The sequence below is a fragment of the Oncorhynchus mykiss genome, chromosome 12, assembly GCF_057628025.1.
Source record: "Oncorhynchus mykiss isolate SJ-2025 chromosome 12, ASM5762802v1, whole genome shotgun sequence".
NCBI lineage: Eukaryota > Metazoa > Chordata > Actinopteri > Salmoniformes > Salmonidae > Oncorhynchus > Oncorhynchus mykiss.
The window spans coordinates 50679036-50706465 of record NC_143033.1 but is presented as its reverse complement, the minus strand read 5'-3'; the positions used below and the strand labels follow the sequence as shown (position 1 = coordinate 50706465).

The following is a 27430-nucleotide window of genomic DNA, read 5'->3' as shown; positions in this document are numbered from 1 at the left end:
CTATCTTCTGTATACCACGCCTACCTTGTCACAACACAACTGATTGGTTCAAACACATGAAGAAGGAAAGAAATTCCACAAATAAACTTTTTAAAAAGGCACACCTGTTATTTGAAATGCATTCCAGGTGACGACCCCATGAAGCTGGTTGAGAGAATGCCAAGAGTGTGCAAATCTGTCAAGGCAAATCTGTCAAGGCTACTTTGAACTATCTCAAATATAAAATATATTTTGATTTGTTTAACACTTTTTGGTTACTACATGATTCCATATGTGTTATTTCATAGTTTTGATGTCTTCACTATTATTCTACAATGTAGAAAATAGTGAAAATAAGGAGAAACCCTTGAATGAGTAGGTGTGTCCAAACTTTTGACTGGTACTGTACATTATAAATATCAAACCCTCTATCACTGGTTAGGGGAAACTTCTATCTCCCTGAAGTTTGAACCAAGGCCCTGTCCAAACACGTTTTAAAATATGCCATTCCTTCCTTTTAGAAATCGCTCATCTGTTATGACATTGGTTAAGAGTTGTGGAAGCTATGCTGTGTGAGAACCTATCCAATCATTTCTACATCAGTGATCATCTCAAGGAAGGATGCAACTTCAGAAGTTTTCCAAACAAGGCCGTAGTTGTGTGGGGTAGGAAGAGAAAATGAGAGCTGACAGTGTAGCACCCGAAATGTTCCTGTGGGTTGCAGACCGGCTGATGGAGTCAGCTCTCTCTGCTCTGGCCCGGCAACATGCTCGCCCACTTTCTCGTCCCCGGCCAGACCCAGCCGTGACTGGGCAGGTTCGGCCCCCGGGCCCGGCGCGTCTGCCACCTGATTGGCTTAGTGGGGGTGGTGGCCAGAGGGGGTCACAAAGGTCTGCTTTGTGCGTCTGCTGCCTGAGATGCTGCGGCCCCTCTATTTTCTCTCTCCACACTAGCCCTCTCTGATTCTATCTCCCGTCCTCCCTCTTCACTCACTAGCACTCCTAACACACTGCCCCTTTTTTGTACAGTAGCTCGCTCTCTCTCTGAGCCTCGCACGGAGGGTACAGTAGCCGCAAGATACACACACTCCAGATCCCCCAAGGCCAGTCAGTGTGCAATAAAACCCAAAGCCACATCCCCTCTGGGTCTGGGATGGCGTGAAGGGAAGCATGTACTGGTGTTCGGTCGGAGGAGCTGAGAGTCTGAAGCCCTTTTGTTGTGTAATTCAGCTCACCCCACGCTCCAGATAAATATTCCACAGGGCAAAGAAGGATCAAAAGCTGCCTCTGCTGTGAAGCCAGGACTCAAAGGAGAGCAAGGGAATATCCAAATATTTTTAGTTTCCCCACTTCTGTCTTGGGCACTTACTTTCCTTAGACAGGAGTGATGGTAACTTGGAACCTAGGATTTAGTCAATAATATAGCAATGATGAACACTTTAATCCTTACGTGACTTCCATTTACAGTGAGGGCATACATTTCAGTACATGTGATCACTGCGGGAGTTGAACCCACAACCTTGTTGTTGCTAGCGCCACACTCTTACCAACTAGACCAGTGTTTCCCAACCCTGGTCCTTGAGTACCTTCAACGGTATACATTTCTATTGCAACCCTGGACAGACGCACCTGATTCAACTTGCCCACTAAATCCTCAAGCCCTCAATGAGCTGAATGAAGTGTGTTTGTTCAGGGATACAACAACAAACAAAAAAAACGTGTACTGTTGGGAAAAGCTGAACTCGACCACGTGACACCAGACCAGCATGCATTTGTCTGCCAGTGATGCCATGTAAGGATTGCGCAACAACAAAATAACAACAGTCACTACAGCTCCCTTCGTAGTCAGCTTATTGAAGACGGATTTCCAGTTAACTGAAGATGGGTAGCTAGGACACATTTGCCCCTCTAATTTTACTGTCTGTCCCCTCATATCTAGAGTTAGATCTGTCTGGATTTGTTGTTTGTTGTTTCATCATCTCTGTTGACCTGAGTCATCTCGCCCTCCTGCCCACATCGCTGTGACTCCACCCAGTCTGGCAGCCCAGAACAACTCTTCCCTCCTCTTCTCTTTCGCTCTGTCCTCTCTTACTGTCTGTTTAATCTCTCTGTCATCTTACTGTCTCGCTGTTTTCTCTCTGTTCTCTCTTACTGTCTCTCTGTTTTTGGCTCTCTTTGTCCTCTCTTACTGTCTGTTTAATCTCTCTGTCCTCTTACGGTCTGTTTTCTCTCTCTCTGTCCTCTTACTGTCTGTTTAATCTCTGTTCTCTCTTACTGTCTGTCTCTATTTTCTATGTACTCTCCCATCCCTCCCTCCCTCTCGTTCGCTCATTGTTTATGTAGCCTGTGTTCAGGACATGTGACCCTGGCCAGAGAGAACACACCGTTCTCTCACCTCACCCCTGTGGTTTCCCTCCACTTTCACAAGATATCTACAGTCAGCCACTGTACATACAGTGGGGCAAAAAAGTATTTAGTCAGCCACCAATTGTGCAAGTTCTCCCACTTAAAAATATGAGAGAGGCCTGTAATCTTCATCATAGGTACACTTCAACTATGACAGACAAAATGAGAAAAAAAAATCCAGAAAATCACATTTATGAATTTATTTGCAAATTATGGTGGAAAATAAGTATTTGGTCACCTACAAACAAGCAAGATTTCTGGCTCTCACAGACCTGTAACTTCTTCTTTAAGAGGCTCCTCTGTCCTCCACTCGTTACCTGTATTAATGGCACCTTTTTGAAGTTGTTATCAGTATAAAAGAAACCTGTCCACAAGCTCAAACAGTCACACTCCAAACTCCACTATGGCCAAGACCAAAGAGCTGTCAAAGAACACCAGAAACAGAATTGTAGACCTGCACCAGGCTGGGAAGACTGAATCTGCAATAGGTAAGCAGCTTGGTTTGAAGAAATCAACTGTGGGAGCAATTATTAGGAAATGGAAGACATACAAGACCACTGATAATCTCCCTCGATCTGGGGCTCCACGCAAGATCTCACCTCGTGGGGTCAAAATGATCACAAGAACAGTGAGCAAAAATCCCAGAACAACACGGGGGGGACCTAGTGAATGACCTCCAGAGAGCTGGGACCAAAGTAACAAAGCCTACCATCAGTAACACGCTACGCCGCCAGGGACTCAAATCCTGCAGTGCCAGACGTGTCCCCCTGCTTAAGCCAGTACATGTCCAGGCCCGTCTGAAGTTTGCTAGAGAGCATTTGGATGATCCAGAAGAAGATTGGGAGAATGTCATATGGTCAGATGAAACCAAAATATAACTTTTTGGTAAAAACTCAACTCGTTGTGTTTGGAGGACAAAGAATGCTGAGTTGCATCCAAAGAACACCATACCTTCTCCATACCCATGTGCATGGGGGTGGAAACATCATGCTTTGGGGCTGTTTTTCTGCGAAGGGACCAGGACGACTGATCCGTGTAAAGGAAAGAATGAATGGGGCCATGCATCGTGAGATTTTGAGTGAAAACCTCACATCAGCAAGGGCATTGAAGATGAAACGTGGCTGGGTCTTTCAGCATGACAATGATCCCAAACACACCGCCCTGGCAACGGAGGAGTGGCTTCGTAAGAAGCATTTCAAGGTCCTGGAGTGGCCTAGCCAGTCTCCAGATCTCAACCCCATAGAAAATCTTTGGAGGGAGTTGAAAGTCTGTGTTGCTCAGCAACAGCCCCAAAACATCACTGCTCTAGAGGAGATCTGCATGGAGGAATGGGCCAAAATACCAGCAACAGTGTGTGAAGACTTACAGAAAACGTTTGACCTCTGTCATTGCCACCAAAGGGTATATAACAAAGTATTGAGAAACTTTTTGTTATTGACCAAATACTTATTTTCCACCATCATTTGCAAATAAATTCATAAAAAATACTACAATGTGATTTTCTGGATTTTTTTCCTTCTCAATATGTCTGTCATAGTTGAAGTGTACCTATGATGAACATTTCAGGCCTCTCATCTTTTTAAGTGGGAGAATTTGCACAATTGTTGGCTGACTAAATACTTTTTTGCCCCACTGTAGATGCACTATGCTGGAAATGATAGAGACAGAGGAGCATTAGGTTAGCCACCTTCTGTCTGCGTCTTTGCAAACTTCACGATGTGAATCTCTCTGATCACCACTTCAGACAATTCACACTTCCTGTAGCTCTGAACACCTTTTAGGCTAGCTTATCTTGCCTGGGGATTTAATTACAGTTATTGAAGCTTGGGGGGGGGGGGGGGGGGGTGCAACGGACAGTAGAAGGGGGTTATCTAATGAAAAGATAACCAACGTAATAAGGCACAACAACTCTGTATGAAAATGTACGGAATGATTCTCTTCCCCCGCGTGCGAATGTAAGGCACTCACATTTGATATTTTCCTGTTTTTCAAAATATTTTTAGATGGAGATCACAGTGTCTGTGGTGGCGGAGGGATGGAGACAACAGGCTGCTAGCAGCAGTAAGGCAGCTGTAGGGGGATTTCTCAGGCCTCACACTATTTGCATGGTTTTTACATCAGATGTGTCGGCCAGGGAAGTGGAGGAAGTGTGGGGAGCAAAGTGTCTGTGCGTCCCAAATGGCAAGCTATTCCCTATACTGTGCACCACTTTTGACCTGAGCACCGTGAGGAATATGATGCCATTTTGGGACACGCAGCGTGCCTGTGTATAAACAGCCTGTACGCTACCCACCCTCCGACGCAGTTAGGCAGGAGCCATGGTGATGTTGAGGATATGACCCGTTTAAGATTAGAGACCGAATCTGTCATTATCCCGTTGGCTTCCCACTCACTCAAAGGTCACGATTTGAGTACAGGTGGAGGAGATGACGAGGTGCGAGTGTGTGTGTGTGTATCCATCCGTGTGTGTTTTTGTTTCTTTGCGCACTGATAGGACTGGAAAACCCTAGGTTGTGTACCGGTCTGGGAACAAGCGTTGATGTGTGTGGTAACTGGGCGGGAAAAAATAGTCCGGCCCAGGAAATAATTCAAGTAAACCTATTTGACCTCAGTCTTGCAATGTCGATAAGTAAAAAACGCTGCGTGTGTACAGCCATTCCCAACATCAGAATGCAATGTTCCCATTCCACACAAGCATACTAATGATTAGGATTCACAATATATTAGTAGTCCCCAACAACTCGTGTTAACCAAACAAACCCGAAGTAGATCACAATGACAACAAATGTAAATCATTTGTTCAGCTAGTTGTGTCAGTTAATTCTGTCCATTGAACTCCAATGGAGAAAAACATAGATTTGACTCTGTGTGTGTGTGAGAGCGGGAGATCCTTACAGAAATGTTTACGCTAATGGGCTCCCCTCCCAGTGGGTCAAGTGGTGTTCCCTGACCCCATTTCCCATGGCATAGTAAGAAGGGCATGAGGCGCCGTGGGGAGGGAGGAGAGTGACACACTGCTCAGACAGAGAAGATGATGACTCCAGCTATGCCCCCCCCCCCCAATGGCCTAGGGCTCCCTGTGCGCTGCTGACATACCCCCATGTCTGGGCAGACCGACACAACACAGGGCCTGTGTATTGAACAGAGGGCTGTTCGGGCTGTACTGTAGGAATGTCAGGATGACACGCTATGGTCCCAAAGGACACCCTGTTCCCTGTGTAGTGCACTACTTTTGACCAGAACCCTGGTGGGGCCCTGATCAAACGATTCCTTTGACTGGCTCATAAGTCCAAGGAAATGTTTATTTCCTTCACTGTACGTGTTTCAGTCAGTTAATGAAATAGAAAGGGAGTAAAAGTTAAAACGGTGTGTTTTCTCTTGCTGTCTCTCTCTGTGTGTGTTGACAGGATGCTACCGGAGGTGGGGCGTATCCCGTTCTACTGGCCTGTGCAGGGCCAAGGCCGGGGGTGTGTGCTGGGCCTGGGGCTGAGCCAGAGGGACATGAAGACCACCGATGAGCCCCACAGTCGCTATGACCTGGATGACATGGACGTGTCCTGGCTGGAGCTGGTCAACCAGGAGTTCAGGGAACTGGGTGAGAGACTTCTTCGGAGTCCTAACCCGGCACCGTTTAGAGTTGCACTACTTTTGAGCAGGGTCCATAGGGCTCTGGTCAAATGTAGTGCACTATGTAAGGGAATAGGGTTCCATTTGGAATGAGAACCTTCAAGTCAACGTCAACAGGACTTTATTAGCCTATCGATCTGTTAGTTTGAGCATTTAGTCTAGAATGTGACGCAAAAGCTCGTAAAACAACTCACACACACTTACTGGGCTACTGTGGATAAGCATTTTACGAGCTATTGTATGACCATCCTGCAGTATGACCGTACTATTGTACCTCTACTCCATTGTGAAAACTTGCGTCCTCAAAACTATAAACTGCAGACACATTTTAAAGGAGAAAACGCATCGCACCGAGTGACAGTCTGCCGTTCGCCATTTCGGACGCAAGCCAGGGCCTGTGGCCAGGGAGGGTTGGTAGTACTGGTCAGAGAGGTTCATTCTTTCACCGTTCGGCCGGCGCCGTGTGTTTCAGTGTTTTACTGCCGACATTTTCTCCTGTTTCTCGATGTAGAATCGTGGTTTTGCAAATTACGGGCCGGCACTCTGTTCAGAGGTGCTAAGTACTCTCGGCTGGCCAACGCTACCGGGGTGTCCGTGCCTTAACACTTCACCCTAACACACACAGTCCTCCTCTCCACAACTCCACTACTCCTCATCGCTCTTTTATTGTGGAGTAGTGACATTGGAGAGAGGCGTTTTGGGGGTCAGAAGGGTGCGCCTCCCTGCACTCTGTCCACACAGAGGGATATTCCCACTGTTGAGCCCAGTCTCTATCAACCGCTCTCTAGCTGGCCGGCCGGGGCTACTGTAGCTGACCCTGAAGCTCGCTCTCTCTCCACATCACAGACCCAGTTTATTTACAATCTGATCTTGTGCTCATAGATAAGAAATATAATTGCATTATTAAATCCCTCAGGCCCGGGCTTATTTACTCTGCTTTTTAAATAGTTTTTCCTCAAATGGGCTGCTTCTCATAACCCCAATGTCTAGACCAAACAAGCACTTGCTTGTTGCCGGGTTACAGTATAATGCCATATCGCAACACCGATAGGCTGATGGAGCATGCTCCATCTTTTATTTTGATCTCTCTCTCTCTCTCTCTCTCTCGCTTTACCAACATGCCTCACTCCATTTCTCTTTCTCTCACTCTCTCTTTTCCCCACATGAAGTTATGTACTTACACACCCGCGTTCCCACTGAAACGTTTGTTCCTCTAGCCTCTCCCTATTTACAAGATGTAAATGTCACTGGCTCCGAAGTGAATGGTTAACTAAACTCAGCTTCTTCCTGGTTTGCTTTTAAAAACAACTCTTTAATCACTGAACACTGTACAGTATGTAACCCATGGGAGGCCTTTTCCCAGTACTTATAAAACACGGTCTGATACATGGCCGTTTGCTTTCGGGCTGTGGCTGTTGGAATTTGGCAAGAATCCGAAGAAGTACAAGACCAATTTATAGCCGGGGTTTAATAGTACAAAATGTTCTGCGAATGAAAGACAAACAGTTGAGTTAAACACAAAGCACGTGCCAATCCAGTTACTTGAGTTCGATATGAATTCCCATAGGTGACGGCTTAGCCTGAGCCATGTGACTAACTGTGCCCCTCTGTTCCTTCTCTCCCAAACGTATGACTCTGACCCTCCCTCCCTCAGCGCTGCCGGAGCTGGACGAGCTGACCATGGAGCGTGTTCTGGTGGAGCTGGAGAGCCAGTGTGAGGAGAACATGCAGCAGGCCATAGAGACGGAGGAGGGTCTGGGCATCGAGTACGATGAAGACGTGGTGTGCGACGTGTGCCGGTCCCCCGAGGGAGAAGACGGCAACGAGATGGTCTTCTGTGACAAGTGCAACATCTGCGTACATCAGGTGCAGATCAGGGTTGGGTGGAGGTGGGATAGAGGAGGGGACAATTAGAAGTTGTAGGGATATTAAGAGTTGTCTTTTGAAAGAGGGTGTACGTGTTTAGTGAGCGTGAAGTCTGTTTGGGCAGTATTACGGGTGTTTTTGGGGGTCAGGATGCGATTGGGCGGGGGGGGGGGATTTGTAGTTCTTTTGGATCATGGAAAGATTTACATAAAGGTCAAAGGTGGTCATTTAGGTTTGTTTATAGTTGTGGGGAGAAACTGGATACTCTACTCATTTCTTTCTTTGACTACTTACTTCCAACTGTCAGATCATACAGAAACTCTCCCTGTTAATGGAATTCTGGGTATTAGACGACTATAAACAGCAAGAAAAACACGTCCCAGAAATAGAAACATCAACTTCATGTTTTTCGTTTTTTAGACTGGAGTTATTTTTTTGTTTGGGTGGAATGGTGTTAATTGGTTTGACAATCCCCTGACAGTTATACAGCTCTATCAACCTCTTCCGTTCACCACTGTTTTGACATGTTTGAAAATAGTCCCTCATCCTCTCCATCTCCTCCCAATCCTTCTCTTCCCCAATCCCTCTCTCTCCATCTCATCTTTCCCTCTCCTCTCCCTCTCTCTCCATCTCATCTTTCCCTCTCCTCTCCCTCTCTCTCCATCTCATCTTTCCCTCTCCTCTCCCTCTCTCCTCCATCTCATCTTTCCCTCTCCCTCTCTCTCCATCTCATCTTTCCCTCTCCTCTCCCTCTCTCCTCCATCTCCACCACCGTCTTTCCCTTTCCCCCACCCCTCCGTCTCGCCTCCCTCCCTCTCTCACTCTCCTCCCCATCCCTCTGTCTCTCCCCAGGCGTGTTATGGGATCCTGAAGGTCCCACAGGGGAACTGGCTGTGCCGAACCTGCGCCCTGGGGGTGCAACCCAAATGTCTGCTGTGCCCCAAGAGAGGCGGAGCCCTGAAGCCCACCCGCAGTGGAACCAAGTGGGTCCACGTCAGCTGTGCCTTATGGATCCCAGAGGTGAGCCCACTGGGCACACACACCTGCACAGACACACACACACACACACACATACGCATACATATTCATACGCACCCCCACATTATACACATGCACACACACATTTATAGACCTTCAATACATGCAATCATATTAATGATTAATATATATGCAAATGCACACGCTCCCACTCCTAAACAAGACAAGCACACACACCTTGAGCATCAACATTACTGGGACAATAAGACAAACATGTGGTTATGCTAAGGCCCGCTGCTCAAAGCGGCGTGAAGCGCTTAGGTCCCTGTTAATGAAGTGCCTTTTGGTGTCCTGAACCCTTTTAGCAATAATTGTATTCTGTCACATTGATTGGACTAATTCTTATCGTTGTTCTTGTTTGTTTTACTTCCCCCACCAACGTCTTTGAATGGAAATTAATTTGCGTCCTGCTCTCTCTCTCTCTCTCTCTCTCTCTCTCTCTCTCTCTCTCTCTCTCTCTCTCTCTCTCTCTCTCTCTCTCTCTCTCTCTCTCTCTCTCTGCACTAAAGACACAGGCAGGGAGGGGTAGTTAATAAGAAGCTGTGGCGGAGATGGGAATTTCACGGGCGTCAGGGGGGCTTTCAGCTTTGAGAGGGTCCGGCATCAGCTGAGGGTGTATCTCTCTCACTTAGTCTTCAAATGCTCGAACCTCCCGCCGTTCTATACCTCTCTCCCCAACCCTCCAACCTCCAACCCCCCCTCCGCCCTTATTCCAAAATAAGGCCAACTTCAATTTTCCGCCTTTCCCTTCAGGCTTTTGATTTCCTCCTCATTTCCAGTTGTCACTTTTAAATGAAAGCTTTTCATTGCCTTTTGGTAATGTGAACTAATTGGAGCCGGAATAAGGGGAAGGAGCGATTTGAAAAGTAACGCGCGTGCGCGCGCACACACAGAGAGAGAAAGACACTTGGAAAGAGACCCAGTCCTCCATCTTGAGACTTGAAGACTCTTGGATATCCTAATCAAGAGAGGACAAAAGCTAGGGAGGGGAAGGAAGATGGTGATGCCTGCATAGAGCGAGAGAGCATAGCCCTCCACTCTGTGTGAAAGGCCTGGTTCAATGGCTGCAATCAGAATGGGGGAGGATTCACGCAGCATTTCATGGACTATCAGGGAGGGGATGGAGGAAGTCCAGATTGTCTGCCAGTTATTAGGGCCTGGGCATGAAGGATGAGGCCTTTACAGAAATACTCTTTTCAGAGAGAGGAATATGAATGTGGGGGAATGAATGTCGGAAGCTGGGCGGAAGGGAAGAGCCTTTCAAGGGATGACACTGGGCTCTAGGAATATAGACTTCGCAGAGAACGTGACATTCGGTGAAAGAACTACTTACAATCTCAAAGTCTGTATTAACGTCTGTGAAGCAAAGTGCTTGATGAGCATCTGTCAAAACTGTTCTGTGTGTATTAATGTCTTGTAAGACACATCTGTTTTGACTGTGTGTGTGTGTGCGTGTGTTATCTAGGTGAGTATAGGCTGCCCGGAGAAGATGGAGCCCATTACCAAGGTGTCCCACATCCCCTCCAGCCGCTGGGCCCTGTTCTGCAGCCTGTGTCGAGAACACACAGGCACCTGCATTCAGGTGAGCCACACACATTACCAGAAAACACCACTTTACTGCACCAGTACACACAATCGTATCACCAGACAGATGCATTTCTACACAAGCACAAGCACACACACACACACACACACACACACACACACACACACACACACACACACACACACACGCAGTAAGCCCCCTTTTTCATATTAGCATTTCAGTGCACCTGCGGGTGTTAAAGATGCCATGAAGGTGTGATAAGGAGTTCTTTATTTTAATTTAAGTTTCCCATTAGCAGCACATACGTGACCCACCATCTATTTTCGGTCTTATGTTTAAAAAAACAACATGTAAATGGTGTTTTTTTGCATTGGATAAAAGTACAGACTCGTAGCTTCAAAATGGCATATCATACATTGTAGTTAGAGGAAACATGAGGAAGTAATACTGCTTTAAAAGTTGATACATTTATAATCGCATTTAGGAGAAAAAAGCATTCAAACATTTTGCTGTGGTTTTCACACTTGCTCTACATGAGTCCTTGGGAAATTTTGGTTTTTAGAAACGTAACAGTTTAACTAAATTCCCCCAAATGATTTTTGTTCTCACCCCTTTAGGCAAACCATTTACAGTATTAAAGTGCCTGTTCTTGTATAATAAAGATAACCTTACACATTGAAGAGCTACAGTGCTGCTCTTTGTTTACGCCCATGTAGCATCGTTCTGAGGCTCTAGACCCACCCATGTGACTGTGGCCATGTGCTGAAGCAGTGAGGTAATGCTTCAAAAAACAACAAAGAAAAGTGATAAAGGCGGTAGCCTAAATTTAGGAAAACTTCAAACACCACAAGGTAAAAACAATATTTAGACCTAGGCCTATATCACAAGGTTATTTCAGTAACTTTGGTTCAGGTTAAGAAGATATGAACAAACGAATCTAGCCTGAGAGCATACTGTACATTCGGAAAGTATTCAAACCCCTTGACCTTTCCCACGTTTTGTTACGTTACAGCCTTATTCTAAAATGGATTTAATAAATAAAAAGAAGCCCTCCTCAATCTGCATACAATACCCCATAATGACAAAGTGAACAACTGGTTTTTAGAAAGGTTTGCAAATGTATTAAAAATAAAAAGGTATTCAGACCCTTTGATATGAGACTTGCAATTGAGCTCAGGTGCATCCTGTTTCCATTGATCATCCTTGAGATGTTTCTACAACTTGATTGGAGACCACCTGTGGTAATTAAATTAATTGGACATGATTTGGGAAGGCACACACCTGCCTATATAAGGTCCCACAGTTGACAGTGAATGTCAGAGCACAAACCAAGCCATGAGGTCGAAGGAATTGTCTGTAGAGCTGTGAGACAGGATTGTGTCTAAGCACAGATCTGGGGAAGGGTACCAAAACATTTCTGCAGCGTTGAAGATCCCTAAGAACACAGTGGCCTCCATCATTCTTAAATGGAAGAAGTTTGGATCCACCAAGACTCTTCCAAGAGCTGGCCAAACTGAGCAATCGGGGGAGAAGTGCCTTGGTCAAGGAGGTGACCAAAAACCCAATGGTCACTCTGACAGAGCTCCAGAGTTCTTCTGTGGAGATGATTGTACTTCTGGAAGGTTCTCCCATCTCAGCAGCACTCCACCAATCAGGCCTTTATGGTAGATTGGCCAGACGGAAGCCACTCCTCAGTAAAAGGGACATTACAGCCTGCGTGGAGTTTGCCAAAAGGCACCTAACGGACTCGGACCATGTGAAACCAGATTCTCTGGTCTGATGAAACCAAGATTCTTTGGCCTGAATGCCACGCGTCACCTCTGGAGGAAACCTGGCACCATCCCTACAGCGAAGCATGGTGGTAGCAGCAGCATGCTGTGTGGTTGTTTTTCAGCGGCAGAGACTGGGAGAGTAGTCAAGATCGAGGGAAAGATGAACGGAGCAAAGTACAAAGAGATCCTTGATGAAAACCTGCTCCAGAGTGCTCAGGACCTCAGACTGGGGCAAAGGTTCACCTTCCAAAAGGACAACAACCCTAAGCACACAGTCAAGACAATGCAGGAGTGGCTTCGGGACAAGTCTCTGAATGTCCTTGGGTGGCCCAGACAGAGCCCGGACTTGAACCCGATCAAACGGCTCTGGAGAGACCTGAAAATAGCTGTGCAGCGACGCTCCCCATCCAACCTGACAGAGCTTGAGAGGATCTGCAGAGAAGAATAGGAGCAACTCCCCAAATCCAGGTGTGTCAAGCTTGTAGCGTCATACCCGAGAAGACTCAAGGCTGTAATCGCTGCCAAAGGTGCTTCAACAAAGTACAGCGTAAAGGGTCTGAATACTTATGTAAATGTAATATTTCAGTTTATTTAGAATACATTTGCAAAAAATGTTTAAAAATCAGTTTTTGCTTTGTCTTGATGGGGTATTGTGTGTGGATTTTATTTATTTTTTTCATTTGTAGAATAAGGCTGTAACGTAATGTGGAAAAAGTCAAGGAGTTTGAATACTTTCAGAATGTGCTGTATATCTGTCCTGCCCTTTGACAGGACAAGGAGGAAGGACATCAACAGTGCACAGCAGCTGAAACCTAGTGACATCTGAGTGAAAGCTCCTTGGCCACAACAACACCAGGCTCCAGACAATTAAAGCTATAAAGGAGGAAAGCAGACAAAAAATAGACAAGACATTAAAACCTTGCATACCAGCAATAATATTCATTGACTCCCAAACAATAAGCTCGAAGTACAAAGACTATTATGGGTTTAAACATGATTTAATTAATGCCCTACAGCTTGTTATTTCCTGTTGACTGCTACAGCTGTATTAAAATGCCCTGTGCACGCTTAATCTGCTTCCATTCCAATAATGGCAATGAAGACAACTAGCTAGATTTAGCTTCGTAATTACCAACTGGCTAGATGTAAATGGTATTCATCTAGCTAGCCAGCGAGTTGAACATGCAAAAAAACCAGTAGCTAGCTATTTAGCGATCATTTCATCGTGGCTATCTAGCTAGCCAACTTAGCATGTCCCTATAACGCAACATGCGGTTTGATTAGCTTGCTAATTGATTTGCGTTCGCACCGCAGTGGCTATTTTCAGTAGCTAGCTAGTTAAACATGAATGACAAACTGGCAAAATGAAAAAGATTGAGGATTATGATAATCAAAATTAACAGCAGAATGCAACTGGCCAGCTCAGCTAGCCGTGTAAACAATGGCTCGTTGCGGGACGAAGCAAACTAGAACGGTACCTGTATGCAACTGTCTAGCTAACTAGCTAGCCATGTAGCGAACAATGTCTAGCAACGAAAACAACTTTTTGATACAATTGAGATAGCTACATGTACATGCGTTATTATCTTGCCATTTTAATTGTAGACTATTACTTGTGTATGGATTATGATGGTTCACGGAAGACAAATCCCCAGATAGCAAGCTGGGCCCGTTTTGACACCAAACAGCTGAAATGGCTACACTAACTAACTGTGTGTGTGTGTGTGTGTGTGTATTCAGTGAATTGCTGTCTGACAAATTATGAATTATGTTTTATTGGAGGATTATTATATTCAAATACTCACTTAAAAAATAAATAAAAAAGTAGCTCATCAATAATTACGTGGTCCCAAATGGCACCCTATCCCCTACATAACACACTACTTTAAGTGCACTATATATGGAATAGGGTGCCATTTTGTGATGCTATGTATGGCTATGGTGCCATAACGTTGATATGTCCAGGAAGGGTACAGTGAAGCAGCAGAGCTCCGTACTTGTATCTTTATCCACTATCCACCAGACAGTGTGATATATTTGGACCGAAAATAACTACTTCCATTTAATGTTTAGCGGACTGACAATGGGAGTCAGTGTGGGGAGCTGGTATTGAGGGCATAACCAAGCTGCAGGGTAAAGAGATGAGGAATAGTGGTTTCCAGTTCTGGCTTATCTCTCTCGCCTCATCATGGCAGACAAAGCCGTATGGGCTCTCAACCCTCAGGAGGGAGACAGCCACTGAGACAAGTGGAATACTCTACTGTGATGAAGAGGGAAAGCATGGAAAGGGAGAGCCAGAGCCACAAGTTCTCTGCTTCAGTGATGGGAGTGCGTTGGGCCTCTGGAGAATGGCGAGAGAGAGGGAGGGATAAAGAGAGAGAATGGGCACAGGAGAGGGCCAGAGTGACAAGTGGGCTGTGATATCTTCTATGAGTTGGGCCTCTGTAGACAGAGCGAAAGAAAGGGAAAGAGGGAGGACGCGACAGAGGAGAGCCAGTTCCCAGGCAGCCACAGGGACACCTTGGCTTTGTCCCACATGGCACCCTATTCCCTACATAGTGCAGTACTTTACCAGAGCCGTATGGGTGTCCCTGTGGGCCCCGGTCAAAAGTACTGCACTAGATAGGGAATAGGGTACCGTTCGGGACGCAGACCCTGAGCTGAGCAGGCCTGTCATTGTCATCCCAGGCCCTTAGAGAATGTGGGCCTCTTGTTCTGCTGCTCTCTGATGGCATGGAAAACACTGCTATAACCCATCCTCCCCTCGTCCCCACATGAGACCTCTCCCAGAGGCAGTCTTTGGTGAGGTCTGAAATGGATAGGCCTGAGGAAAGGCAACAACAGAGGTTTGATTTTTAGACTGCGGTTGTAATGTAGGGAGGCACGGACAGATCTGGGTTTCCTTGTTGTTCTCTGTGGCTTCTGATACTTATAGGAACCAAGATTTTATGTGGATCGTGTTGCCCACAGGCCAGGAGATAGCGGAGCTCCTGTTTGTCTGGGGTAGACAATATAAAGGCAGACCGAGGAAATTTAGCTGAACACTAATTTCTCTGAACACTATCTCTGTCACACATATTTCTCTTTGTGGTGGCAGAGGAAGGAGTTGTGACAGTATTGCGAAGCAGTCATTACCATGTTTGTGTGAAGACAACATCGTCAGGGACAAACTATTGTTTCCCCTACAGATTGCGGGACTGTGTGCCCGTCTTCTGGATGCGTGTTTAACAACTCTGAAGCAGTGTTTGACGTGACACTCATATTGAAACGTATCTTTCCTTTACTCCCTTGTGCTTCCTCTCCTCCTCACCTCCCTCCCTCCCCAGTGCTCCATGCCGTCCTGCATTGTGGCCTTCCATGTGACCTGCGCCTTTGACCATGGCCTTGAGATGCGCACCATCCTGGCAGAGAACGATGAAGTGCGCTTCAAATCCTACTGCCTGGAGCACAGTAGCACTACCGCCCCCGGCAACAGTAACAACGCCATGGCCGGCAACAGTAACCACACCAACAGCGCTGGTGCCAGCAGCAAACCAGACTGGGCTGGACACGGCAACGACCACAGAGCCTCCGTAACTGCGCCGGACCACCACCAAGCGACCAGCGAGCGGCCGCCGGCAGAGCGTCCAGACCGGGACCAGATAGAGCGGGAGAAGGCTAGCCAGCGCAAACAGAAGCTACAGGAGCTGGAGGACGAGTTCTACCGCCTGGTGGACCCCAAAGACGTGGCAGAGAGCCTGGGCCTGCCGGACGCCCACGTGGATTTTCTGTACCAGTTCTGGAAGCTGAGGAGGAAGTCCAACTTCAACCGTCCTCTGGTGACGTTGAAGAGAGACGAGGTCGATAACCTGGCACAGCAGGAGCAGGACGTGCTGTACCGACGCCTCAAACTGTTCACGCACCTACGCCAGGACCTAGAGAGGGTGAGTGGCTGGCACAGGGAAGGTGGGGACAGTGTGTGTGTGTGTGTGTGTGTGTGTGTCGTTTGTTGTTATAATGACATGTGCGTTGGTCTCTCTGTCTGTCCAGCTGTATGGCTTCCACAATCCTGCGTCATCCATTGGGGAGATGGTGAAAGGGCTACATTTGCAATGTAGTCATTTAGCAGACAATCTTATCCAGAGCAACTTACAGTTGTGCGTCCATCTTAGGATAGCTAGGTGAGACAACCACCTGTCACAGTTATAGTAAGTCAATTTTTCCTCAGTAAAGTAGCAATCAGCAAAGTCGGTGCTTGTAATAATAATAATAAAGAAATCCGTAGAGATACTTTACGTCTGTAGTCTGTTAGGCTTTATACCTGAATGATGTTTCAGTAACACTCACACCAACTCTGTCCATAATGTAGTTTGACTGAGACCAGGGGTAGCCTGCCCTGTGCTATCCGCTCAGGATGCCCCGTGCAGCCTCCCCGAGGAAAACAATCAGGGGCTACGTCAGGCAAGGCTCCCGTAAAGTATGTTGTATAGAGTGGAGAGAGGTAGGCAGCTAACTAGGTCCAAATGGCCGATTTAATTACCAGGATGGAGAGGGAGGCTGAGCAGAGCAGACAGACTCAGTGGTCCCCTGAGACACAAACGGGCACGTACACATACAACCTTGCGCGCACACACAGACACACCACAAACGCACGCACATACACACACACACACAGCGCACACCCTCTGTGGTAAAGGCCCACTAATAACCTCAAACGGCAGATCGATGTGTCCAGAGCTCCTCTTTCATTTGAGCCCGCCACTTAGCAACGGGGCCTTTAGATTAAGTGATGCCCGTGTTTGTCACGCAGTTGCTGCCGATCCCATTTCCCTTCTATAGACCTCCCTCCTGAGTCCTGCCACTGCAGGAACATGCGTGGGCCGGGTCTTATCGGGTTATCGCAGCTCTCTATATGCTGCAATACACAACGCTGTCAATGTGCTGGAGTCCCCCCCCCACGCCACAGTACAGAGAATAACAAAAACATGTGATGGTACTAATTTATTTATCCATTAGTCTTAATTGAGTGGTTTTGGTGGTTATAATTAAGTTCGGGGACAAGGGTCGGGTCAAAGGGGAATTGTGCGGGTGGCTCTGTCAGGGGAGGGTTAACAGGCTATTGGAAATACATTTCTATCCTCTTAACCTGAATCATTGGAGTAGTGGAGGATTGGGTTTCTGGGTTGCAAATCCCAATTGGAACTCCTATTCCCTTAATCATGAACTACTTTTGATTGACCGTATGAGCCCTGGTCAAAAGTAGTTGCACTATCAAGGGAATTGGATGCCATTTGGGATTCTTCCCTGCTGCTGCTAATCGGACGGCCACCCCTCCACCTGTTCTCTATCCCCTCACCACCCTGTTTGTTGTCCCCCACGATGAAATCGGTGAGAAGACTGTGGATCTGTTTCCGTACGCTCATACGTTAGTCACAAGCGATATCTCATAGCCGAATCCACTAGTTTGAAGGGGTGTCCACATACTTTTTTGTATATATAGTGGACTTTGCATCCATAGACAGGTCTCTCAACACAATATTTTCCAGGCAAGTACCTTAAACAACATGGCCGCTATTGTCAAATAAACATTCACGTGGGCATGGTCTTGCACATAAATGCATATAAATCAGTCAAGGTTATTTTTATTGTAACAAAATTTGGTGTACATGATGAAAACACTGTCAAGACTCAACAAATCCAAGAACATTCATATCGACCATACAGTGGGGCTATTACAAACTCATGTTTATATCTCTTGATCTGATTGACTCAGAGTAACGAAATTTGGCACACATGCTCAGGGATATGAGTATTTAACCCACACAATATCCCAGACACAACTCGCCCAATGTTGACGAAACTTGGGTGAATGGTGCGTCTTGCCATATAGATCTGACATTTGCAAAATTACACTGATTGGCCCAAGGGGGCGCTGCGTCATTCGTGGGGGGGCGGTGACATGTTGACTGTTACCTTGTTTTAACAGTGGTGGCTTGAGGGCTGGTGCTGGGAAGGCCTAGTCAATGATACACCCCTCAGCAAGAGACAATGGTTGAGCTGAGCAGGGAGTAGGAAGTGTTTAAGTAGACAGGTTTCCTCCCTGCCTTCCCAGTGGCGTGGCAGCCGGGCGGACACTTGGCAAGGAGCTCTTTTTTAAAATTTGCCACGCTCACTGGTTAAATGAGCCAGCCAGGGAGACGTGAGAGTTGAGCGATTTCAGGGGCTGTGATTTCTGTGTTTGCTGTCTGGATTAAACAGCCATGCTGTTACTACTGCTGAGTGATCCTCCAGGCAGGTTCATTGATTCTGTAAGCCCAAGATTTTGAACATTCAGAGCATTGTGTCTTGATAATGAGCTGATTTTTAAATAGAGATTAAAAGGTGTTTTCAGGTGAACGCGGAGCTGTCTACCTTAGTGTTCAGTTCTCCCATAGTGAAATATCTGATGTAGGCCTAGTACTTAGTGTAATAGGCCAGATTTAATCAAATTTGCCGAGCGATATTTAGGCTATGTTGTGTATTTCTTTGTCAGCTAACTAGTCTGCACTCACGTCTTCGTATACCTAGTTCCAATTCATTTGAACGTAGGTAAAAATTATATGAATTTAATTGAGCCCTTCAGCCCTATATTGTGCTTTTTGGTTGCTGTTATCACCAACTGAATTTTGCTCTGTCCGGACTACCAGATGTTGTCTGCCCACTGACTCAACATGGCACTTGTACCTATTACCTTATGGTGCATCTGGGACGGCAGGTAGCCTAGTGGTTAGAGCGTTAGGCCAGTAACCCGAAAGGTTGCTGGATCGAATCCCCGAGCTGACAAGGTAAAAAAAATCTGTCGTTCTGCCCGAGCAAGGCAGTTAACCCACTGTTCCCCGGGCGCCAAAGACGTGGATGTTGATTAAGGCAGACCACTGCACCTCTGATTCAGAGGGGTTGGGTTAAATGCGTAAGACATAATTCAGTTGAATGCATTCAGTTGTACAACTGACTAAGTATCCCCCTTTCCTGTTCCTTTCCTTCCCCATAGGGGCACTTCTCAGTGGGTTCCTATAGAGTAGATTGCCTGTGGACAGGTGTTGGTCCTCTTCGATCAAAGAAGAATGAAGAATTGTGACTGCGAGTTAAAGGAAAATTCCACCCAATAACGATTTGTTTCATTAGACCATTGTTGACATAGTCCCAAAGTGTTTTGCTTGTCAGCAATCAAGTTTAAGATACCTCACTTTAACAATACAGAAATCATTCCCATATGATGCATTTTGATTAATATGATGTATCTTGAAAACTTGATTGCTGACAAGCAAAACATTTTGGGACTATGTCAACAATGGGCTAATGAAACAAATACCGAAAGATAGATTTTGGGTGGAATTTTCCTTTTTAAGGGCTAATTAGCACATTTCTGGTCCGTTTCTGTCATGTTACACTCCCACAATATGTTATGAAAGGGACCACTCATTCGTTAGCAACGTGCATAGCAACAAGACAGAGCAGAGCAGTAGAAAAGAACATCAACGTGAACACCGTATTTATAGGTTGATGTCAGTCTCTAGTGATGAGGATGTATTTCATTTAGCACCTACACTTAGAACAGCCTCAATTTGTCGGGGTATGGACTACAAGGTGTCACGCGTTACACGGGATGCTGGCCATTGTTGACACCAATGCTTCCTACAGTTCTGTCAAGTTGGCTGGATGTCCTTTGGGTGGTGGACCATTCTTGATAAACAAGGGAAATTGTTGAGCGTGAAAACCCCAGCAGCGTTGCAGTTCTTGACACTCAAGCCGGGGCACCTACTGCCATACCCTGTTCAAAGGCACTTAAATATTTTGTCTTGCCCATTTACCCTCTGAATGGCACACATACACAATCCATGTCTCAATTGTGTCAAGGCCAGGGCTGTGGCAGTCATGAAACTTGGTCAGCCGGTCATTGTCAAGCAAATAACTGTCGGTCTCACGGTAATTTACTGTTAATTAACATGTAGCATCTCCTTGCTTCCACGCACAGCCTACAAGCCACGTCTACATTTGAAAAAGTCTAATAAATCCATGTAATATAGCCTACACCTAATTTTAGCCTATAGCCTAAATCCATTGTGTATTTTGGACAGGTCTAAAGAAGCATGATATGAATAAAATGCAGTCTATTTCAGAAGAACAGAATAGCATACTCTGAGTTGTCCTTATGTTAGGTCCTGATCTGGCCATGCCATATTGCTGTTGTCTACACTTGTTTATTTAGCAGAAAACATTTGCTTAGAATTCCATGGCATTATTTGTGTATTTGTATTCCAGGCCTCAAATTTCCCGCTGGCATCCCCCTTGTGTGGCTGTATTGCACCCTAAAAACCCATTCCTTTTGCGGCGAAAGTCGCCGTTGTGCCCTTGAATATAATCATTATAATTCCCTTCTCCCGGCTGCCGTGCTCCGAAGCACCTCTCACTCACATAGATCTCTGATATCTCAATTCTTATTAGCCAATGCCCATCATAGTCCTTCTCACAGGCATTTCAGCTTAGAAGTAGGCCAGAAGTGTATGAAGAAAGACACATCGGGGATGCAACCGTGTGCTTCCCTCTTATTGAATTCCAAGGCGCATATTAAAAATGTTAGAACTGTTCACATTTAGCCTACTTTTTTGACAACTCTAGTCAAGGCTTAAAAATCCTTCTTTAACACTACAACCGCTGGGCCTCGATGGACTGCAATATTCTGACTCCCCCCTACAAACTAATGCGCCGTCATTCTGACTGCAACATTCTAACAGTGTAATTAATATATTTAATATATGCTATTGCAAAACTAATCATTTGTTTGTCTTTCTGAAGGCCTTGGGTAACATTAGAATACGATTTGTATTTTATTTCAAATAACACAATAGCACTTTTAGTAACAACCTTATTCTGAAATGGATGGAAAAAAACTAATGTGTCTTCAATCTACACACACTACCCATAATGACAAAGCAAAAACAGGTTTTTAGACATTTTGGCATATGTACAGTATTACAAATAAACTGAAATACCTTATTTACATACAGTTGAAGTCAGAAGTTTACATACACCTTAGCCAAATACATTTAAACTCAGTTTTTCACAGTTCCTGATATTTAATCCTAGTAAAAATTCCCTGTTTTAGGTCAGTTAGGATCACCACTTTATTTTAAGAATGTGAAATGTCAGAATTATAGTAGTTATTTATTTCAGCTTTTATTTCTTCCATCACATTCCCAGTGGGTCAGAAGTTTACATGCTACCAAATACTAATTGAGTGTATTGCCTTTAAATTGTTTAACTTGTGTCAAACGTTTTGGGTAGCCTTCCACACGTTTCCCACAATAAGTTGGGTGAATTTTGGCCCATTCCTCCTGACAGAACTGGTGTAACTGAGTTAGGTTTATAGGCCTCCTTGCTGGGCTTTGTGATGGCCACTCCAATACCTTGACTTTGTTGTCCTTAAGCCATTTTGCCACAGTGTTGGAAGTATGCTTGGGGTCATTGTCCATTTGGAAGATCCGTTTGCGGGAAACTTTAAATTCCTGACTGACTGAGATGTTGTTTCAATATATCCACATTTTCCAACCCCATGATGCCATCTATTTTGAAGTGCACCAGTCCCTCCTCCAGCAAAGCACCCCCACAACATGATGCTGCCACCCCTGTGCTTCACGTTTGGGATGGTGTTCACCGGCTTGCAAGCCTCCCCCTTTTTCCTCCAAACATAACGATGGTCATTATGGCCAAACAGTTATATTTTTGTTTCATCAGACCATTTCCCCAAAAAGTACGATCTTTGTCTCCATGTGCAGTTGCAAACCGTAGTCTGGCTTTTTTTATGGTGGTTTTGGAGCAGTGGCTTCTTCCCTGCTGAGCGGCCTTTCAGGTTATGTCGATATTGGACTCGTTTTACTGTGGATATAGATACTTTTGTACCCGTTTCCTCTAGCATCTTCACAAGGTCCTTTGCTGTTGTTTTGGGATTGATTTGCACTTTTCGCACCGATGTACGTTCATCTCTAGGAGACATAACGCGTCTCCTTCCTGAGCGGTATTACGGCTGCGTAGTCCCATGGTGGTTATACTTGTGTACTATTGTTTGTACAGATGAATGTGGTACCTTCAGGTGTTTGGAAATTGCTCCCAGGGAATGACCCAGGGTTTGTGGAGGTCTACAAAAAAAAATCTGAAGTCTTGATTTCTTTTGATTTTTCCCGTGATGTCAAGCAAAGAGGCACTGAGTTTGAAGGTAGGCCTTGAAATACATCTTTAGTTACACCTCCAATTGACTCAAATGATGTCAATTAGCCCATCGGAAACTTCTAAAGCCATGACATCATTTTCTGGAATTTTCCAAGCTGTTCAAAGGCACACAGTCAACTTAGTGTATGTAAACTTCTGACCCACTGGAATTGTGATACAGTGAATTATAAGTGAAATAATCTGTCTGTAAACAATTGTTGGAGAAATGACTTGTCATGCACAAAGTAGATGTCCTATTCAACTTTCCACAGATTTCTTGTTAACAAACAATAGTTTTGGCGCGGTTGAAAAAAACACGTTTTAATGACTCCAACCTAAGTGTATGTAAACTTCTGACTTCAACTGTAAGTATTCAGACCCTTTGCAATGAGACTCAAATTTGAGCTCAGATGCATCCTGTTTCCATTGATAATCCTTTGTTTTTACAACTTGAACTCCACCTGTGGTAAATTCGATTGATTGGGCATGATTTGGGAAGGCACAAACTTATCTATTTAAGGTCCCACAGTTGACAGTGCATGTCGGAGAAAAAAACAAACGATGATGTCGAAGGATTTGTCTGTAGACAGGATTGTGTCGTGGCATACAGTGGGGAGATCAAGTATTTGATACACTGCCAATTTTGCAGGTTTTCCTACTTACAAAGCATGTAGAGGTCTGTAATTTATCATAGGTACACTTCAACTGTGAGAGACGGAATCTACAACAAAAATCCCAAAAATCACATTGTATGATTTTTAAGTATGACAAAAGTATTTGATCACCTACCAACCAGTAAGAATTCCGGCTCTCACAGACCTGTTAGTTTTTCTTTAAGAAGCCCTCCTGTTCTCCACTCATTACATGTATTAACTGCACCTGTTTGAACTCGTTACCTGTATAAAAGACACCTGTCCACACACTCAATCAAACAGACTCCAACCTCTCCACAATGGCCAAGACCAGAGAGCTGTGTAAGGACATCAGAAATAAAATTGTAGACCTGCATAAGGCTGGGATGGGCTACAGGACAATAGGCAAGCAGCTTGGTGAGAAGGCAACAACTGTTGGCGCAATTATTAGAAAATGGAAGAAGTTCAAGATGACGGTCAATCACCCTCGGTCTGGGGCTCCATGCAAGATCTCACCTCGTGGGGCATCAATGGTCATGAGGAAGGTGAGGGATCAGGCCAGAACTAAACGGCAGGACCTGGTCAATGACCTGAAGAGAGCTGGGACCACAGTCTCAAAAGAGAACCATTAGTAACACACTACGCCGTCATGGATTAAAATCTTACAGCGCACTCAAGGTCCCGCTGCTCAAGCCAGCGCATGTCCAGGCCCGTCTGAAGTTTGCCAATCTGGATGATCCAGAGGAGGAATGGGAGCAGGTCATGTGGTCTGAGACAAAAATAGAGCTTTTTGGTCTAAACTCCACTTGTTGTGTTTGGAGGAAGAAGAAGGATGAGTACAACCCCAAGAACACCATCCCAACCGTGAAGCATGGAGGTGGAATCATAATTCTTTGGGGATGCTTTTCTGCAAAGGGGACAGGACGACTGCACCGTATTGAGGGGAGGATGGATGGGGCCATGTATCGCGAGATCTTGGCCAACAACCTCCTTCCCTCAGTAAGAGCATTGAAGATGGGTCATGGCTGGGTCTTCCACAGTCAGGGCACCTAAGGAGTGACTCCGTAAGAAGCATCTCAAGGTCCTGGAGTGGCCTAGCCAGTCTCCAGACCTGAACCCAATAGAAAATATTTGGAGGGAGCTGAAAGTCCGTATTGCCCAGCGACAACCCTGAAACCTGAAGGATCTGGAGAAGGTCTGTATGGAGGAGTGGGCCAAAATCCCTGCTGCAGTGTGCAAACCTGGTCAAGAACTACAGGAAACGTATGATCTCTGTAATTGCAAACAAAGGTTTCTGTACCAAATATTAAATTCTGCTTTTCTGATGTATCAAATACTTATGTCATGCAATAAAATGCAAATTAAATGCAAATTAATTACTTAAGAATCATACAATGTGATTTTCTGGATTTTTGTTTTAGATTCCATCTCTCACAGTTGAAGTGTACCTATGATATCTACATGCTTTGTAAGTAGGAAACACTGGCGATTTTGCAGGTTATCAAATACTTGTTCTCCCCACTGTATATATACGTATATATATTTGTATGTATAAATAGACCGTCATGACCGTGTTATTATGGATATAGTACATTACATTGCAAATGACCTCCACTCAAGTTGCACAGGCAATTTTAATCTGCGTGCTGGACTGTAGGCTTATGGCGTATGTGTACTGTACTAGTCTATAGGCTTAACGCATTGATTTGCCTGGATAACCTTCTACTGATCTCCTCCAGCCTCTCTCTCTGTTATCTGGCCTTGTTCTCTCTTGGTGGACGTCAACATATCACTTGTTGTTCCATCAGAAAGTCCCAGTGACAGCCCCAAAGGCTCTATTTATCTTACCGCTAAGGCCAGTGAGCCCTGGGGAATTGATAGTGGGGGGAAATCATTGAGTTTGAAGTGTCAGCCAGGCACTGATCAGGTGTATTGATCCTTTAATCTTCTATTGGCACCTTATTGGTAGGAGGGTTTATAGTATACTTCCCATCTCGGTGATATTTACTGTCATCAAGGAGGAGGACATTCAATCCAGAATATTTTATGTTTGATTTGAGACTCTTTCTCTGACTAGAAGTGTATTTTAGCTTGTCAGTATGGTAGATATCAAGGGAAGCTGTTGAAATGTCAGTGTGTTTCAGAGTGAACTGGCACTGGCTTCTTGTTTCTTCTCTATTTGTTGCTACCACTAGCCTGGCCCCAGATCTGTTTGTGCTTTTGCCTACTTCATTGTCAAGCCAAACATGTTTGCATGACAATTCCATAAGGAGTTGACGAGAGAGCAGAAGCAGACTGGCACCCAGGCTACCACACCTTCACTTTCATTGATATTTACTATCAAGGAGATACTATGCTGAAGATCATTAGTGGTTCATTTGAGACCTTTTCTCTTACTTGAAATGTTTAGCCTATGAATGGGTATCATAAAAGGAAGACAGTTTATGGTGGTACAGTAGGTATCTCTCTCTGCTGCCAGGGAGACGGGCGCATTCCAATCATCTCTGATTTACTGGCAAAAAAAAAATCCCTCCATCTCCCAACCCCAGCCTTTTCTCTTCCTCCTCTCCCTCCACCACCTCCCAGTCGTTGTTCAGGGGAACCTCTGCGGACGGAAGATTCCGGGCTAATGTTGGGGCGGATTATCTCTGCCTCTCCTTTGAAGTTCTCTGAGTGGAACGAATCGTACTGCGATGTCCCTAATGCACTGTTGAGCTTTTGCCGCTGCTCTCCAATCCCCCACCCAGCCCCCGTTACCCCCACTCCCCTGGCCCACTCCCGAAACCTCAGCCCCTATCCCTGCCCCGCCCCCCTGACGTCCCATCACCCCCATCCCTCTACCAATCAGGGTCGCTCATGTCGGAGATATGTGTGGCATGATGATTGGGTAGCGAATTCTCGCTGTTGTTTTTTTTCTTCAGAACAGGATGTCTAGCGCTGGGGCTGCGTCCATCCCTGTGTGTGTGGCTGGAGAGGTGAAGTGATGAGTGAGGGATTGTGAAAGCGAGGGCGTTGAGACGATGTGGAGGGAGATAGCCCAAAGCTGAGCCTAAGACTCAGTGAGTGTCCATGCAGGGATGTGGTCGGGGTTCCAGTCGATTAGCCACGCAGGCTTTGGGTCTGCAGCTGGGCTATACTGCTGGGCTATACTGCCGGGTTAGGTTCAGTACATACACTGGGGCTGCATGGGAGAGAGGTCTTGGTAGGATTACCCCAGCGCACAGAAAGAGAAAGAGATGGATAGAGAATCGGGGGGGTAGAGGGGGTGGCTTACCAGACACAGACTGTCCGCGGGGAGGGAGAAGTCCTCCTCCTTTTCCATGAGAAAAGTACAGAGAGAATGAGGGTGTACAACTTGATATGATAATGGACATAGATGCCTAGATGCACCAGCCATTCCAGAACACCTTCTGACACACATTCCCTCTGGATATTCCATGCAAGGTTCCCTCCCTCTCTTCCTCCCTTGTGTTCCATTGCTGGGTGGCACTGAGCCCTCTCTGCTCTGCCGTGTCCTCTCTCTGCCTTGGCAGTCTTGACTGTACACCCAGCCCAGCAGGTCACCTGCCCCGGCCATAGAGGAGCCAATCGGAAAGAACACTTATGAAACAGTGTTTGCGAGAGAGGAACAGGGTGTGTCGCGGCAAAAAGTACAGCCAGGGCAGCACAGGGGCTCAGGGAAAGCAGAGCAGAGCAGGACTAGGGGTTCGGCCGGTACGGTCAGGTACACTGTGTGCCATGGTGAGGAGCGTCAGCAAAGTTGTTCTTGGCTGCACTTTACAATTTCACAGAGCCAGCCTGTCCTGCCCCCCCCTCCCCGTCTACAGTACTTTGCAGCGGAAAGGAAGCTTGTGTTGCTACGGGGGGGGAGAGAGAGCAAGGGCTATTGGAAAAGAGAGCGAGGATATGAATGAAATGTGACTTGACTCGCCCTCGCTATTTATTTTCCCCCACCATGATTCTACAAAATTTGTCGATTTTTGTTTTTGATGTGCATACCCACCCCCACCCCACCACCACTGTCTCGCACAATGTTCCTGGTGTTGCGCAATTAGAGAGGGGTTCACCGGGAGGACAGAGGCACAGAAAGAACGAGTTGTGCTTTTACCCCTGAGAGGGGGACAGAAGTTGGCTCTGGCTGCTCTCTGTGCCGGCTCCGCCTCTAACACACACATACACGGTCTGTAGCTGCAGGGGGGTCTCTTGCTGCGGGCCAGACAGGCCGGGTCACACAGCAGACAGGCCCGCCCTACTGAACAGGTTTCAAACTGGCTCCCTCTACTGCCTCCCAGGCCTACTGTACCACAGACTCTCACTTTTCCTTCCAGGCCTCTACAAGCC

General features: G+C 45.9%; 1 protein-coding gene across 2 annotated transcripts in view; it reads left to right on the top strand.

The window, feature by feature from the left end:
• Window positions 1-27430, top strand: part of LOC110537725 (protein Jade-1) — a 144446-nt gene that overhangs the window by 73211 nt on the left and 43805 nt on the right. For both annotated transcript variants that reach the window (XM_090192729.1, XM_036937730.2), the window contains exons 5-9: window positions 5792-5979; window positions 7666-7877; window positions 8730-8897; window positions 10381-10497; window positions 15560-16156. In XM_090192729.1, the coding sequence (XP_090048855.1) occupies window positions 5792-5979; window positions 7666-7877; window positions 8730-8897; window positions 10381-10497; window positions 15560-16156 (1282 nt within the window). The remainder of the gene's footprint in view (window positions 1-5791; window positions 5980-7665; window positions 7878-8729; window positions 8898-10380; window positions 10498-15559; window positions 16157-27430) is intronic.